The 17119-nt window shown below is 43.4% G+C and overlaps 1 protein-coding gene and 1 long non-coding RNA gene across 10 annotated transcripts in view; both read left to right on the top strand.

Annotated features, from left to right (window-relative positions):
- Positions 1-17119, top strand: part of ARHGAP39 (Rho GTPase activating protein 39) — a 106712-nt gene that overhangs the window by 86117 nt on the left and 3476 nt on the right. For 8 of the 9 annotated variants that reach the window (XM_068212539.1, XM_068212376.1, XM_068212461.1 and 5 more), the window contains exons 5-8: positions 4681-5242; positions 8289-8381; positions 14731-14804; positions 16231-16430. In XM_068212539.1, the coding sequence (XP_068068640.1) occupies positions 4681-5242; positions 8289-8381; positions 14731-14804; positions 16231-16430 (929 nt within the window). The remainder of the gene's footprint in view (positions 1-4680; positions 5243-8288; positions 8382-14730; positions 14805-16230; positions 16431-17119) is intronic. The other variant, XM_068212621.1, reaches the window with a different exon arrangement.
- Positions 25-1722, top strand: LOC137487047 (uncharacterized). The gene is made up of 3 exons (XR_011005829.1): positions 25-267; positions 329-421; positions 483-1722. It is a non-coding gene; the product is annotated as an uncharacterized lncRNA (long non-coding RNA).

The following is a 17119-nucleotide window of genomic DNA, read 5'->3' as shown; positions in this document are numbered from 1 at the left end:
ACTGCATGGCCAATCCTGGTTGAAGGTCCTTCTCCTCCAGTGTAGATCCAGTGGGATGGTCCTTGCGGTGATCCCACAGCAGGATTTGCACAGGCATCTCTGTGCCATGGTGGCCTCAGCTCTGTGCTGTGGCTTCTCCTGCCTCGGTGTGGGGCAGATCCTGGATCCACGCAGCTCCCAGGAGGTTCCTGAGTGCCCATCCCTAGCTGATCCCTCAGGGAAGTTGGTCCTTGCCAAGGTGGTCCCTCAAAATTGGTCCTTGCCAAGGTGGTCCTTTAAAGTCGGTTCTTACCAAGGTGGTCCCTCAAAGAAGTTGGTTATTAGCAAGGTGGTCCCTCAAAGTTGGTCCTTGCCAAGCTGGTCCCTCAAAGATGTTGGTCCTGGCCAAGGTGGTCCCTCAAAGAAGTTGGTCCTTGCCAAGGTGGTCCTTCAAAACTGGTCCTAAGCAAGGTGGTCCCTCAAAGAAGTTGGTCCTTGTCAAGGTGGTCCCTCAAAACCTTGGGATGATAGAGCCACCAGTTTTCCAGGATTTGTTTCCCAGAGTGGTGGGCTGCCTGTTCCTTCCCTGGAGATCCCTCCAGCCCCAAACTCCCATTCCAGAGGAGACCCTGAGGCTCTGACCTGGAGTTGCTAGAGCTGGTGCATCCCATGTGCCCAGATTCCAGCCCACCAGGTGTTTCCCTGGTTCTTGGACTTCCTCCATCAGCTTCTGGATGTCCTCCATCAGTCCCTTCTCCTCCAGGGAAAGGCTGTCAGGGCTTCCAAAAAACAGGTGATGACGCCACGCGTGGGGATAAATCCCACCTGGAAAACTTCCTGGAAGAGGGAATTTGGTGTCAGCAGGAAGGAGACCCTGGACACAGACCTGGGAAACAGCAAACCATCTGGAAAATTCCTTTTTTGTCCACGGAAATGTGCAGTGAAATCGGTGGAGCATTGCATGCAAAGGCAGCAGAAGAAGATTCCTGAAGCACAAGTACTCCGTGCTGCACGAGGAGGTCCAAACCCAAAACTGGAGAGCTCCAGATCGGCTTTGGATCTTCATGCCAGGAGAAAAAGCTGCCACCATTAGTGATCCTACACCTTCTTCACAGAGCTTGGGATGTGGTGGGAATCTTCTCCACTCCCCAGAGGTTTCTGTCCTGGTGGTCCCATCTGTTGTCCTCGACCTCAGGGACACCAAGGTGGTGGGACACTGGCACCAGTTTCCCAGAGAAGCTGTGGCCGCCCCATCCCTGGAAGTGTCCAAGGCCAGGCTGGACAGAGCTTGGAGCAGCCTTGGATCATGGAAGGTGTCCCTGGCCATTGGAATGGGATGATCTTGAAGGTCCCTTCCAACCCAACCCCTTCCATGGTCTTGGCTGTGGTTGTCACCTGTGGAGTGTCCCCACGCTGAGGTGCATCCCAGCCCCATCCATGTGGCTCCAGGACCTTCTCCCTTGAGGATTCCCTAGTGTCTGAGGTGACACCATGGTCACCCCATGGCACAGGCAGGAGGTCACAGCCATTTGCAGTTGACACCCAATGGTTTATTCCCTTCTTGTAGGCCAGGGCATCCCCCAAGTTCATTTAGATGCTAATTAGAGCTAATTAGGGCTGAAGTTAATTTCCTATTGGCTCTGGCAGCAGAGGATCCATCACATTTCACTTCTGGTGCCACTCCCTGGCCTGACCCTTGGCTGGAGAAGGTTGCTGTCCTCAACCAATGTGGTCCTTTCCTTCTCCCTGGGTGTTCTTGGTGGCTCTGGTCCAGCCCATGGACCATCTCCTGCATCTCCTTCCACCCAGGAAACTCCACAGGCCAGGCTTCAGCTGACCAGGCTGGAGGACACAGAAGGACCTTTGGGGTGAAGTGGCCTCCACAGGGACAGCAGGGCTGGGTCCCTTTGAGGGATGAAGCTCCCGTGTCCGCATCCCATGTCCCTGCCATCGTCACCGTGGTCAAGATGGGAGTGGAGTGATGTCGATGGAAAGATCTCAACATTGGAAGAGGATGAGTTGCTGAAGAGACAAGAAGCTTGACTTGTTTGAAGAAGTAGAAGCTCGGTCATCTGACAGCAGCTCTGGTGGCTCTTTGGGTGACTTCCTTGTCCCCTCCTGGATTTTCCACCTCCTGGGTCTTTCCACCTTCTGCTTTTCTTCTGTTCCTCATCTGAAGCCCAACCCCAAGTCCCTGGCAGCACTGGAGTCACCTTGCCCACAGACTCTGCTCAGGGCCACCAACACTGCTCCTCCACATGAGGTGGGGACAGCAGTGTCACCTCTGGATGGTGTGGCATGTCCTTCCCTGCCACGGGTCACATCCCTAGGGACCCCAAACCCACGTGGTACCGGCCTGGATGCTGCAGAAGAGACGATGAAGCCACCTTGGCTGGCTGCAGGACCACAGAATTGTCCATCCCAATTGTCCCTTGACCTCCTCCATGCTGGCCACCAGCTATTGGGGTGTTCCTCCACCTCCTGGGGTGACATGCACAAGCTGTGCTGGTTCCTGTAGGAGGAGGACACTGGTCCACAGGGGTCCTCTGGGTCCTTCCCAGCTGGCTGCCCTGCAGAGGTCCAAGTTAAATCCTGAGCATCTCCTGTCCCTCAGGATGTTCAGAAGGACCATCCATGTTGCTCATGGCTTGGAGGAGTCACCAGCCTCCTCCTGTGGCTGCTGGAGAACCACCCTGGAAGGTGATTTTGGGTAGAGGGGTTTCCTGGGGGGCTGTTAAAGGTGAGTGTGTCTCCAAAGGACAGGTGGAACCCAAAACCACTCGCCCTTTGCTTCCCCCACGTTGCCACCAACTTCTTCTGTCCATGACTCCACTGACCAAGTGTGAAGAGAGTCCAGCCTGTCACTTGTCCCCACCAGTCCCCTCCCTCCTGATGCCAATCGGTGCCGCAGCCCACCTTGGCTGCTGGCACTGGGTCAGCTTCACTTGGCCATGATGGGATTGAGGAGAAGCTCCTTGGAGAGGATGAGGTTTATGGGAAGACCTCTGAATGCTGCAACAGTTGGTTGGTTGATTGATTGATTTGTTGGTTGATTGGTTGGTTGATTGATTGGTTTGTCGGATCAATTCATTGGATGGTTGGTTGATTTGTCTGTTGGTTTCTCCACTGGTCAGCTGGGTGATTGATCGGCTTGTTGGCTAATTTATTGGTTGGTTGGTTGATTGATCTTTTTTTTGGTTGGTTGGTTGGTTGATTGTTTGGTTGATTGATTGGTTCTTTTGTTTGTTGGCTGGTGAGTTGGTTTGTTGGTTAGTTGATTGATTGATTGGTTTGGTGGATCAATTAATTGGTTGGTTGGTTCAGTCATTCATGCATTGGTTGGTTGGTCTGTTGGTTTCTCCACTGCTCGGTTGGTTGATTGATTGGTTTGTTGGATGATTGGTTGATTGATTGATTGATTAATGGACTGGGTGGTTGGTTCATTGGTTTGTTGCTTGGTCGCTAGGTTGATTGATTGGTTCGTTGGCAGATTTATTGGTTGGATGATTAGTTGGTTGCTTGGTTGGTTCTCTGGTTGATTGATCAGTTTGTTGGTGGGTTGCTTGGTTGATTGATGGTTTTATTGGTTGATTGGTTGGTTTCTTCATCAATTGCCTTATTGATTGGTTTGTTGATCTGTTGATTTCTTGGTTGGTCCATTGGTTGACTGATTGATTCGTTGGTTGACTGCTTGGTTTACTGGTTGATTTGTTGGTTGATTGCTTTGTTAATTGATCAGTTTGTTGGTTGATTGGTTCATTGATTGATCTCTTGGTTGGTTGACAGATTGGTTTAGTGGTTGTTTCATTGGTTGGTTTGATCACTGATTGGTTTGTTGATTGATCAGCTGGTTGGCTGATTGAGCCATTGGTTGGTAGGTTGGTTGATTGAGCCATTGGTTGGTTGGTTCATTGATTGTGCCATTGGTTGGTTGGTTCATTGATTGCTCCATTGGTTGGTTGGTTCATTAATTGAGCCATTGGCTGCTTGGTTGATTGATTGAGCCATTGGTTGGTTGGTTCATTGATTGTGCCGTTGGTTGGTTGGTTGATTGATTGAGCCATTGGCTGCTTGGTTGATTGATTGCGCCATTGGTTGGTTGGTTGGTTGATTGAGCCATTGGTTGGTTGGTTCATTGATTGTGCCATTGGTTGGTTGGTTGATTGATTGAGCCATTGGTTGGTTGGTTCATTGATTGAGCCATTGGTTGGTTGGTTCATTGATTGAGCCATTGGTTGGTTGGTTCATTGATTGAGCCATTGGTTGGTTGGTTCATTGATTGCTCCATTGGTTGGTTGGTTCATTGATTGAGCCATTGGTTGGTTGGTTCATTGATTGAGCCATTGGTTGGTTGGTTCATTGATTGCTCCATTGGTTGGTTGGTTCATTGATTGCTCCATTGGTTGGTTGGTTCATTGATTGCTCCATTGGTTGGTTGGTTCATTGATCGTGCCATTGGTTGGTTGGTTCATTGATCGTGCCGTTGGTTGGTTGGTTCATTGATCGTGCCGTTGGTTGGTTGGTTCATTGATCGTGCCATTGGTTGGTTGGTTCATTGATCGTGCCATTGGTTGGTTGGTTCATTGGTTTATTGGCTGGTCGGTTTTTTGGTACGTTGCTTGATCGATTGATGGATCGATCGTCCCATCAGCACTCCCACCCCACCAGCACCGCTGACCTGTCCCGCCTGTTGTCCCCCAGTCCGAGGACCTCGGCGCCTGCGCGCAGTTCGAGAGCAGCCGGCAGACGCGGAACATGATGCCGAGCGCTAGCTGCGTCTTCCCCACCTTCAACCTGCGCAAGCCCTCCTCGGAGACGGACATTGAGAACTGGGCCTCCAAGCACTTCAACAAGCACACCCAAGGGCTCTTCCGGCGCAAGGTCTCCATCGCCAACATGCTGGCCTGGAGCAGCGAATCCATCAAGAAACCCATGATCATGACCAACGACCGCAACGTCAAGAAGGAGGCGTGCGAGATCTTCAAGCTCATCCAGATGTACATGGGCGACCGGCGGGCCAAGACGGACCAGCTCAACGTGGCCTTGGAGATCGCCACCAAAGGTTGGAGCATGCAGGGGCTGCGAGACGAGCTCTACATCCAGCTGTGCAGGCAGACCACCGAGAACTTCCGTTACGAGAGCCTGGCCCGCGGCTGGGAGCTCATGGCCATTTGTTTGGCCTTTTTCCCACCCACTCCCAAATTCCATTCCTACCTTGAAGGATACATTTACCGGCACATGGATCCGGTGAATGACACCAAAGGTAAGTGAGGAACCGCGGCCCGCTGGCTTCTGTGGTGGTCCTCGATCCCTGGAAGTGTTCCAGGCCAGGCTGGATGGGGATTGGAGCGACCTGGGATAGTAGAAGGTGTCCCTGGATGGTCTCTGTGGTCCCTTCCGGCCCAACCCATTCCATGATTCCATGTCCCAACCCGATGATTTGGTTCCTTTCCTCTTGGCTGATCTCCTCATGGAAAGGCGGATGAGGAACTCATCCAAAACATCTCCTGGAGGTGCACCCGGTGCTGTGGGGCCTTTCCCACCCTTCTCCTTCCCAGAAATCCAACAGGAATTGAGCTTTGATGCCTTTGCTGTGGGATCATCTTCACCTCTGGTCCCGGAACTTCTCCCATCTCCTGAAGTTCCTTCCAGTCCAACTTTGGAGGTCCCTTCCAACCCAAACCATTCCACGACTCCATGTTCCAACCGGTTGATTTGGTTCCTTTCCTCTTGGCTGATCTCCTCATGGAAAGGCGGATGAGGAACTCATCCAAAACATCTCCTGGAGGTGCACCCGCTGCTGTGGGGCCTTTTCCATCCTTCTCCTTCCTGGAAATCCAACGGGAGATCCAAGAGGAAATGAGCTTTGACACCTTTGTGGGATCAGTGTCACCTCCACTCCTGGAACTTCTCCCATCTCCTGAAGTTCCTTCCAACCCAACCTTCAGAGGTTCCTTCCAACTCAAACCATTCCACAATTTCATGGTTTCACCATCATTCCCACCTCCAGATGTTTCTTTTCTAGTAGCTTTGGATCCAAAATTCCGTGATTCCATGGTTTCCATCATTCCCATCTCCAGATGTTTCTTCTCAAGCAGCTTTGGATCCCAAAAAAAACCCTATGTTGGGATGAAACCCAGAAGATTCCCATCTCCTGAGGCTTTTGGTCATGGCCACAGAAGGAGACAGAAATTTGGGAAATTTGGGAATTTTAGGAGATCCTCTCCAGCTGTGGGATCGGTTATCCCAAATCCTTCATCATCTGGACACCCCCGTGAGTTGACGCCACCTCCCAGTGGGTCACGGATGAGGTGGGATTGAGAATCCAGGAGGATCTGGAATTTTGGATCCCAAATTTCTCCCGGGGTTCCGAGGTGTCCTTCAACTCCTGGAGGACACCAGCAGGGACATGGAGGGGACACAAGGAGATGGTCCCACCCCAGGTGGCCACAGAAGGTGGAGACGACCCCACACCGGAGCGTTCCCGATGGGAATTCCCGGGAATCTCGGGATGGGTTGGGTTGGTCCCACCAGAGGTGTCAAAGTCATCTCCCGCCAAAGGAGAGGCTCCGCCCCCAGCTCCCCCCCAGCCAATCAGAGCCCTTCCCTGGGAATTCCCAAATTCCACCCTCGTTCTGATTTGTCCGTGGTTTTTCCAGGAATTTCGTTGTCTTTGTGTTGATTGGTTTCCTTGTCGATGTTGATTTGTTTGAATTTGCGTTCTCGATTCCATCTCATTTGCTTAAATTTGCATTTTCATCACCATTTTAATTGGATTTTTATTTTCTTCCTTTTATTTTTGGTTTTAAATTGAATTTTTCTTTTAATTTAAATTTTTATTTTCTCTATTTCCTCTTTTTTCATTTCATTTCTACTTATTAATTTTTCTGGTCTTAATTTATATTTTAATTTATATCTTATTTAATTTTTTTTTCATTTTCCTCCTTTATTTTTCATTTTAATTTATTTCCTTTGGTTTTTTTTATTTTCATTTTTATTTTCTATAATTATTGCTTTAATACCTATTTTAATTTCATTTTTTATTTCTATTCCATTAAATTTTGATACTTTTCTTAATTTTTAAATCTTTGTTTACTTAAATCTATTTGATTTTATTTTTTATTACTTTGGTTTCATTTTATTAACGGATTTTTATTTTGCATTTTTACTGAACTGTATTTTTAAATTTCTATTTCCATTCCCATTTCCACTTCATTTCAGTGTTTTGTTTTCATTTCCATTTTATTTTTTCATTTTCCTTTCAGTTTTTCCTTTAATTTAATTTCAATTATTTTATTTTAACTTCAGCTTTCATTTAATTTAAATTTCTTTTTCATTTCAATTTTCCCTTGAATTTTTCCTTTAATTAATTTTTGGTTTTAAATTTCAATTTTAATCTCAATTCAATGTTTTAATTTCAACTTAAAGCTCAATTATGAATTTTCATTAATTTCAATTTTTCTTTTAATTTCAGTTTTTAAATTTCATTTCATTACAATTTTACAGTAATTTCAATTTCTATTTCAGTTTTAACTGGAATTTAATTTCAAAGTTTAATTTCAATTTTTTTAATTTCATTTCATGTTTTATTTTCTTTTCAATTTTCATTTAATTTCAAATTTTATTTCAGTTTTTAATTTTTTATTTCACATCAATTTTTATTTTAGTGTCAATTCCCATTTAATTTCAAATTTTAATTTCAATTTAAATTCTGATTTTCAAATTTTAATTTAATTTCAATTTGCATTTAGTTTCAAATTTCCCTTCAATTTTAATTTCAAATTCGATTTCCGCTTCAATTTCAATATTTCCATTGCAATTTCTATTTTGTTTCAAATTTTAATTTCAGTTTCAATTTAATTTATTTCTATTTCTATTAATTTTTTTTCCCGAATTAATTTCAATTGTAATTTCAAATTTCAGTTCATTTTTTACATTTTAATTTCAATTTCAATTTTTGATTCTAAATTTAATTTCAATTTTTATTTCGATTTTAATTTCTTTTTTCCTTCCCATTTCATTTCAAATTTTAATTTCAGTTTCAATTTAATTTTTTTCGGTTTCTATTTTAATTTCAATTGTGTTTTCAAATTTAATTTATTTTTTGCTTTAATTTCAATTAAAAATCTTTTGAACCCTAATTTTAATTTCAACTTTTAAAAATTGTGATTTTTAATTTTGATTTCAATTTTAATTTCGATTTTAATTTCTTTTTTTCATTTCCATTTCATTTCCATCCCACGCCCATTCCCGTTGTTCCCCCGCCCCCGCTGTCGTTCCCCGCGGGAATTCCCGGTGTTTTTCCCCAGTCTCGCGGCACCTCCGGCACCTCCTGGCAAGGACCAATCAGAAGAAACCCAAATTGCGAAAGAAACCAAAGCCCCAGAGCGAGGAGATCCCGGGTAGGGACCCGGAATTCCCGGAATTCCCCAGGGAGGGCACAGGGACAGGGGACAGAGGGATGGGGGGTCATTAATTAATTGGGGTAATTAATAGGGGTGAGACAGAGCTGGTGGAATTCATGTCGTAGTATCAGTATTAATATCAGTAGTATTAACATAATTCGTGTTAGTATTAGTATTAGTATTAATAGTAGTATTAGTACTGGTATTGGTATTGGCAGCACTATTAGTTTAAATAGTATTCTATTAATTGGGGTAATTAATAGGGGTGAGACAGAGCTGGTGTAATTCATGTCGTAGTATCAGTATTAATATCAGTAGTATTAACATAATTCGTGTTAGTATTAGTATTAATATAAGTATTAGTACTGCTATTGGTATTGGCAGCACTATTAGTTTAAATAGTATTCTATTAATTGGGGTAATTAATGGGGGTGAGACAGAGCTGGTGTAATTCATGTCGTAGTATTAGTATTAATATCAGTAGTATTAACATAATTCGGGTTAGTATTAGTACTAATATTAATAGTAGTATTAGTACTGGTATTGGTATTGGCAGCACTATTAGTTCAAATAGTATTCTATTAATTGGGGTAATTAATGGGGGTGAGACAGAGCTGGTGTAATTCATGCCGTAGTGTTAGTATTAATATCAGTAGTATTAACATAATTCGTGTTAGTATTACTATTAGTATTAATAGTAGTATTAGTACTGGTACTGGTATTGGTATTGGCAGCACTATTAGTTTAAATAGTATTCTATTAATTGGGGTAATTAATGGGGGTGAGACAGAGCTGGTGTAATTCATGTCGTAGTATCAGTATTAATATCAGTAGTATTAACATAATTCGTATTAGTATTAGTATTAATAATAGTATTACTACTGCTATTGGTATTGGCAGCACTATTAGTTTAAATAGTATTCTATTAATTGGGGTAATTAACAGGGGTGAGACAGAGCTGGTGTAATTCATGTCGTAGTATTAGTATAAATATCAGTAGTATTAACATAATTCGTGTTAGTATTAGTATTAATAGTAGTATTAGTACTGGTATTGGTATTGGCAGCACTATTAGTTTAAATAGTATTCTATTAAATGGGGTAATTAATGGGGGTGAGACAGAGCTGGTGTAATTCATGTCGTAGTATTAGTATAAGTATCAGTAGTACTAACATAATTCGTATTAGTATTAGTATTAATATTAGTATTAGTACTGGTATTGGTATTGGCAGCACTATTAGTTTAAATAGTATTCTATTAATTGGGGTAATTAATGGGGGTGAGACAGAGCTGGTGTAATTCATGTCGTAGTATTAGTATTAATATCAGTAGTATTAACATAATTCGTGTTAGTATTAGTATTAGTATTAATAGTAGTATTAGTACTGGTATTGGTATTGGCAGCACTATTAGTTCAAATAGTATTCTATTAATTGGGGTAATTAATGGGGGTGAGACAGAGCTGGTGTAATTCATGTAGTAGTATTAGTATTAATATCAGTAGTATTAACATAATTCGTATTAGTATTAGTATTAATATTAGTATTAGTATTAATATTAGTATTCATACTGGTATTGGTATTGGCAGCACTATTAGTTTAAATAGTATTCTATTAATTGGGGTAATTAACGGGGGTGAGATAAAGCTGGTGTCATTTATGTAGTAGTGTTAGTAGTATTAATATAATTAGTGTTGGTATTAGTATTAGTATTAAAATCATTCTAATTATTGGGGTATTTAGTAGGGGTGAGATAGAGCTGGTGTAAATTATGTAACAGTATTAGCAGTATTAATATAATTAGTGTTGGTAATAGCATTAGTATTATTCTAATTATTGGGGTAATTAATAGGGGTGAGATAGAGCTGGTGTAAATTATGTAGCAGTATTAGCAGCATTAATATAATTAGTATTAATATAATTAGTTTTGGCATTAGTATTAGTATTAATACTATTCTAATTATTGGGGTAATTAATAGGGGTGAGATAGAGCTGGTGTAATTCACGTAGCAGTATTAGCAGCATTAACATAATTAGTATTAGTGTTTGTATTAGTATTAGTATTAGTATTAGCATTAGTATTAACAGCACTGTTATTATAAATATATTCTATTAATTGGGGTAATTAATAGGGGTGAGATAAAGCTGGTGTCATTTCTGTAGTAGTATCGGTAATATAAATATAATTAGTGTTACTACTAATATAATTAGTGTTAGCATTAATATTAGTGCTGGCATTGGTAGCACTATTAGTATTAGTATGAATATTATTTATTAATTGGGGTAATTAATAGGGGTCAGATAGAGCTAGTGTAATTTATGTAGCAGTATTAGCAGCATTAATATAATTAGTGTTAGTATTAATATTAATATTAGTATTGGTCTTGGTCTTGGTATTGGGAGCACTATTAGTATTAGTATAAATATTATTATATTAATTGGGGTAATTAATAGGGGTCAGATAAAGCTGGGATAATTTCTGTAGTAGTATTAATATAATTAGAGTTAGTGTTAATCAAAATATTAGCATTGATATTGGTAGCACTATTAGTATTAGTATTAGTATTATTCTATTAAATGGGGTAATTAATAGGGTTGAGATAGTGCTGGTGTAATTTATGAATTAATAACATTATTATATTATATATATTTGTAATATTATATATACATTTTCATATTATATATATATAAGTTATAGACATTTTATATAATACTAAATTATTATTATTATTATTTTATTATTATTATTATTATTTTATTTTTGCTACATTAATACATCATTATTATACTATTATTTTAAGTATTAATTTATTATAATTAAAGTAATTGTTGTATATGTCAAATAATTAATTCATGGAATATATAATATAATAACAATTAATGCAACTTATGGTATAAGATATGTTATTAAGCACTGTATAATATATAATATTTATGTAAAATACACTAATAATTATATATTAATTCTAATTATAGATAACTCATTATAAATGATATAAATTTATATAACATTTTAATTATCATGATATCAACATACTTATAAATCATTAAAAAATCTTGCATTATACACAACATTTTCTTATTAAATAATAATTTGCTTATTAAACAATAATTTTCCTATTAATTAATATTTATTTATTATTTTATTTATGGACTATAATACACGATGATGTATTTCTATATGATACAATAAAATTATTAAAATTAATTTAAATTATTAAAATAAGTATTTCTATTACTTAACAATTATAATATTTAGAATAGTTTTAATTATTAAAAGTTATTAATGACAAGGATGTATAATATATATAATTTTATCTTTACCATTAAATACAACATTATTACATTATAATTATGTATATTATAATTATTACATAATTAATGTATTTTTATAAATTAATACATACAATATTTTTCATAAATTCATCCCATTAATACAAATAATTTTAAAATTAATTAATTTTATTACTATACCTTCTACCAAATAATAATAATAGTGAAATTTCAATAGTTTAATTAATATAACCATTTGATTGCTATCATTCATCCCATAAATATAATTAATTTATAATTCATTATGTAAATATAATTAAATTAATATAATTAATTAAATTATTAATTTAATTGAAAAAGTCCCCTAAAATACGTGATAATATAGTTTATTAAATCTAATATTAATAATGGTAATAATTATTAAAAGTTAATAGTTATTAATTTATGTTTTACATAATTAAAACATTAAATAGAAAACTATTTTATTATTAATATCTATTAATGCATATAATATTTATAAACCAATAAATTTTATATAATTAATCAATGAAAATATATTTAATTAAATAACTGTAGTTATTGACTATTTTAAGAGAGTCCATAGAATTAGTATGATTTGAATCGTATAATTTAATAATATAATTCATGCTGTCTATTTATTTGCATTAATTAGTGTAATTAATTGCATTCATTAATTAGTACAATTCATTTCGTTGAGGCAATGCCCTCCGAGTCGCCGGTGCCATCGAGGGAAATTCGGGATTTCCCGGGAGCTCCTCCCCCGGGAGGAGCCTCCAGGGGCACCAGGAAGGGCTTGGGGAGCTCCAGGAGCTCCAGGTGGGGCCGGTCCTCCAAAAATCGGGATCGGATCCCACCAGGTCCTCACCGGATCCCCACCAGATCCCATCAGGACCCACCAAATCCCACCCGTTCCCATCAGGACCCACCAGATCCCATCAGGACCCACCAAATCCCACCCGTTCCCATCAGGACCCACCAGATCCCACCAGATCCCATCAGGACCCACCAAATCCCATCAGATCCCATCAGGACCCACCAAATCCCACCCGTTCCCATCAGGACACACCAAATCCCATCAGATCCCATCAGGACCCACCAAATCCCACCCGTTCCCATCAGGACACACCAAATCCCATCAGATCCCATCAGGACCCACCAAATCCCACCCGTTCCCATCAGGACCCATCAAATCCCACCCGTTCCCATCAGGACCCACCAAATCCCATCAGATCCCATCAGGACCCACCAAATCCCATCAGGACCCACCAAATCCCACCTGTTCCCATCAGGACCCACCAGATCCCACCAGATCCCATCAGGACCCACCAAATCCCACCTGTTCCCATCAGGACCCACCAGATCCCACCAGATCCCATCAGGACCCACCAAATCCCACCCGATCCCATCAGGACCCACCAAATCCCATCAGATCCCATCAGGACCCACCAAATCCCATCAGGACCCACCAAATCCCATCAGATCCCATCAGGACCCACCAGATCCCATCAGGACCCACCAGATCCCACCCGTTCCCATCAGGACCCACCAAATCCCATCAGATCCCATCAGGACCCACCAAATCCCACCCGTTCCCATCAGGACCCACCAAATCCCATCAGATCCCATCAGGACCCACCAAATCCCACCCGTTCCCATCAGGACCCACCAAATCCCATCAGATCCCATCAGGACCCACCAAATCCCACCCGTTCCCATCAGGACCCACCAAATCCCACCCGTTCCCATCAGGACCCACCAGATCCCATCAGGACCCATCAGGACCCACCAAATCCCACCCGTTCCCATCAGGACCCACCAAATCCCATCAAGTCCCTCCACATCCCACCAGATCCCCACCAAATCCCATCAGATCCCTCCAAATCCCACCAGATTCCATCAAATCCCACCAGATCCCTCCAGATCCCCACAAATTCCATCAGATCCCACCAAACCCCATCAGATCCCACCAAACCCCATCGGATCCCACCAGATCCCATCAACTCCACCCTCTGGAGGTCCTTGATCTGTCTTCTCCTGGGCTGCATCCCAAAATCCAGCCTGGTCTCCTGGCAGGGGTTTGGATGAGTTGGTCCTCAGAGGTCCCTTCCCACCCCAACCATTCCATCATTCCACGAGCAGATTCCATGATTCGAGGCCACCCGGTGCTGGATGTCCAGAAGGTTCCACCAGGTCCTCAGGGCTTCTTTTGGGATGGTCCAGAAGGTTCCACCAAGTCTCCAGGGCTTCTTTTGGGATGGTCCAGAAAGTTCCATCAAGTCTCCAGGGTTGTTGGGATGGTCCAGAAGGTGCCAGCAGGTCCCAGAGGTTATTTTGGGATAGTCCAGAAGGTCCCACCAGGTCTCCAGGGCTACTTCTGGGATGGTCCAGAAGGTTGAAGGTTCCACCAGGTCTCCAAGGCTCTAGGAATGATCCAGAAGGCCCCACCAGGTCCCCAGGGTTGTTGGGATGGTCCAGAAGTGTCCACCAGGTCCCAGAGCTTCTTCTAGGATGGTCCAGAACGTCCCACCAGGTCTCCAGGGCTTCCTCTGGGATAGTCCAGAAGGTCCCACCAGGTCTCCAGGGCTCTGGGAATGATCCAGAAGGTTCCATCAGGTCATGAGGGCTTCTTTTGGGATGGTCCAGAAGGTTCCACCACATCTCCCAGGCTTCTTCTGGGATGGTCCAGAAGGTCCCATCAAGCCTGCAGGGGCGTTGGGATAGGCATCATCTCCTCACTGGAGGACATCAGGAAGAGGGGATGGGATGAAGATGGAAGTGGTGGGATCTGGAGAAGATAGATGGGATGGGAGTGGTGACCATGGCAGTGGTGGCCCCCAAAAGCCACCCAAGATGAAACCACCACGGAGCTCCAGAGCTCCACGTTTGGTGGTTCCTCCAAGGTTCTTGTGAGGTTTGAGGAGGACCTCATCCTCCTGTGAGTGGTGACAAGGGTGGAGACGGAGAAGCACCATGGGGAGGGGAAAGGGACAGGACAGGACCTCTTCCAGGTCCTGGAGGTGACATCCCACCACCCAGTGTGTCTTCTCTTGCAGGGGTGGCCATCAGCACTTACGCCAAGTACTGCTACAACAAACTCCAGAAGGCGGCGCTGACCGGGGCCAAGAAGGTACCAGAAAATGGGGTGGGCTTGGGAAGAGGTGGACAAGGAGGTCACCTCCCACCAGGGCCATCCAGGAGCTTCTGGGATTGGGGAAGGGGCTGGAGGAAGGAGGAGGGTGGTGATTGTGGTGAGGAGAACTTCTGGAGAACTCTTGGGGATCTGCTGGAGACCAGCAGATCTTCTGGGGAGCATCTGGGGATCGTCTAAGGACCTTCTGGAGAACTTCTGGGAACCTTCTGGAACATTTCCAGGAGAACGTCTTGTAGGGAGCTTCTGGGAAGCTGTTAAGGATCTTCTAGAGAACTTCTAAGAACCTTCTGGGAAGTTTTTGGAGAGCTTGAAAGGACTTTCTGGGCACCTCTTAAAACCTGTCTGGGGATCTTCTGGAGACCTTCTGGAGAACTTCGGAGAATTTTCTGAAGACTTTTGGAGACGTTCTGGAAATTTTCTGGAGAATTTCTGAAAAGCTTGTGAAGACCTTTAGGGGACCTTCCAGGAACCTTCTGGAAACTTTAAGGATCTTCTGTGGGCCTTCGGAAGACATTCCAGAGACCATCTGGAGATCTTCAGGAGACCTTCAGAAAACCTTGCAGGGAGGACCTTCTGGGAATTTTCTAAGGAACTTCTGGTGAATTTTTGGGATTCTTCTGGAGACCTTCTGAAGACTTTCTGGAGACCTTTTAAGGACCTTCTGTGGATCTTCTGAAGACATCCTGGAGACTGACTGAGGATCTTCTGGAGATCTTCTAGAAACTTTCTGGAGATCCTCTGGGAACTCTCTGAAGATCTTGTAGGGATCTTCTGGGAACCTTTTAAGGCTCTTCAGGAGAACTTCTGGGATTTTTTTAGAGACCTTCTGAAGACTTTCTGGAAACCTTCTGGAGACCTTTTAGAGATTTTCTGGGGACTTTCTGAAGACATTCCAGAGACCATCTGGTGATCTTCAGGAGACCTTCTGCAAACTCTCTGGACACGTCCTGGGAGCTCTCCAAGGAACTTCTGGAGACCTTCTGGAAACTCTCTGGAGACCTTCTGAAAACCTTATAGGGAGGGACCATCTGGGAACTTTCTAAGGAACTCCTGGAGACCTTCTGGAAGCCCAGCGCTGATGGTCAGCTTTCCAGAAGCATCCCAGATTTGTGGCTCGTTCTCCTCCTGGCAAAATCCATTGCTGGAGATCCTCCAGAGTGGCCATGGTCCCACCAAGCTCCATAGGGTTGGATCCACTTCCAAATCAATGGTGGATGGATGGATGGATGGATGGTTGGATGGATGGATGACAGATGGTGGAACCACCTTGACCAAGTTGCCTGGAATCCATCCATAGCTCCATCACCATCCCCATGAAGCTCAACCGGGGGGGTGGTGGGATTGAGCAGATCCCACCCTGGCCACCACAGAGGCCACCGGTGACCTCTGGTGTCTCCTGCAGGGCCTGAAGAAGCCGAACATCGAGGAGATCCGTCACGCCAAGAACGCCGTCTTCAACCCGTCCATGTTCGGCAGCTCCCTGCAGGACATCGTGGCCATGCAGAAGGAGCGGTACCCGGACCGGCAGCTGCCCTGGGTGCAGACCCGGCTCTCCGAGGAGGTCCTGGCGCTCAATGGGGACCAGACCGAGGGCATCTTCAGGTAAAGCCACCCCACGGTCATGGGGACATCTAATGGTGGTGGCAAGCTGGAGGTTCTCATAAGAATTGTCTCAAGATGGGGCAAGTTCACGTTCTTTGGGTGTTTTTCTTCTCTGGTGGGTTCTCCAAGGCCATGGGGGTTTCTTCATGGTGGCCACCAGAGTCACGGCAAGGTCTTGGTGGTACCATCAAGAGGTCCCTCCAACTTCTCCTTGCTCCACGGGGGTTTCTCCATGGTGATCACCAGAGTCATGGTGAGATCTTGGAGGCACCAAGCTCCCAAAACAGCTCAAAGGCCACGGAGGTTTCCTCATGGTGGCCACCTGTGATGGCAACATCTTGGTGGCACCATCCCTGGGTCCCTCCAACTTCTCCTTGCTCCATAGGGGTTTCTCCATGGTGATCACCACAGTCATGGTGAGATCTTGGAGGCACCAAGCTCCCAAAACAGCTCAAAGGCCACGGAGGTTTCCTCATGGTGGCCACCTGTGATGGCAACATCTTGGTGGCACCATCCCTGGGTCCCTCCAACTTCTCCTTGCTCCATAGGGGTTTCTCCATAGTGGCCACCAGAGTCATGGTGGGTTCTTGGTGCCACCAGCCAGGTGGATCCTCCCAACTTTCCCTCACTCCAAGGCCATGGAGGTTTTTCCATTGTGACCACCAGAGTCATGGCAGTGTCTTGGTGGC

Source organism: Anomalospiza imberbis, chromosome 1 (assembly GCF_031753505.1).
Source record: "Anomalospiza imberbis isolate Cuckoo-Finch-1a 21T00152 chromosome 1, ASM3175350v1, whole genome shotgun sequence".
Lineage (NCBI taxonomy): Eukaryota > Metazoa > Chordata > Aves > Passeriformes > Viduidae > Anomalospiza > Anomalospiza imberbis.
This window is presented reverse-complemented; position numbering and strand designations above follow the sequence as displayed.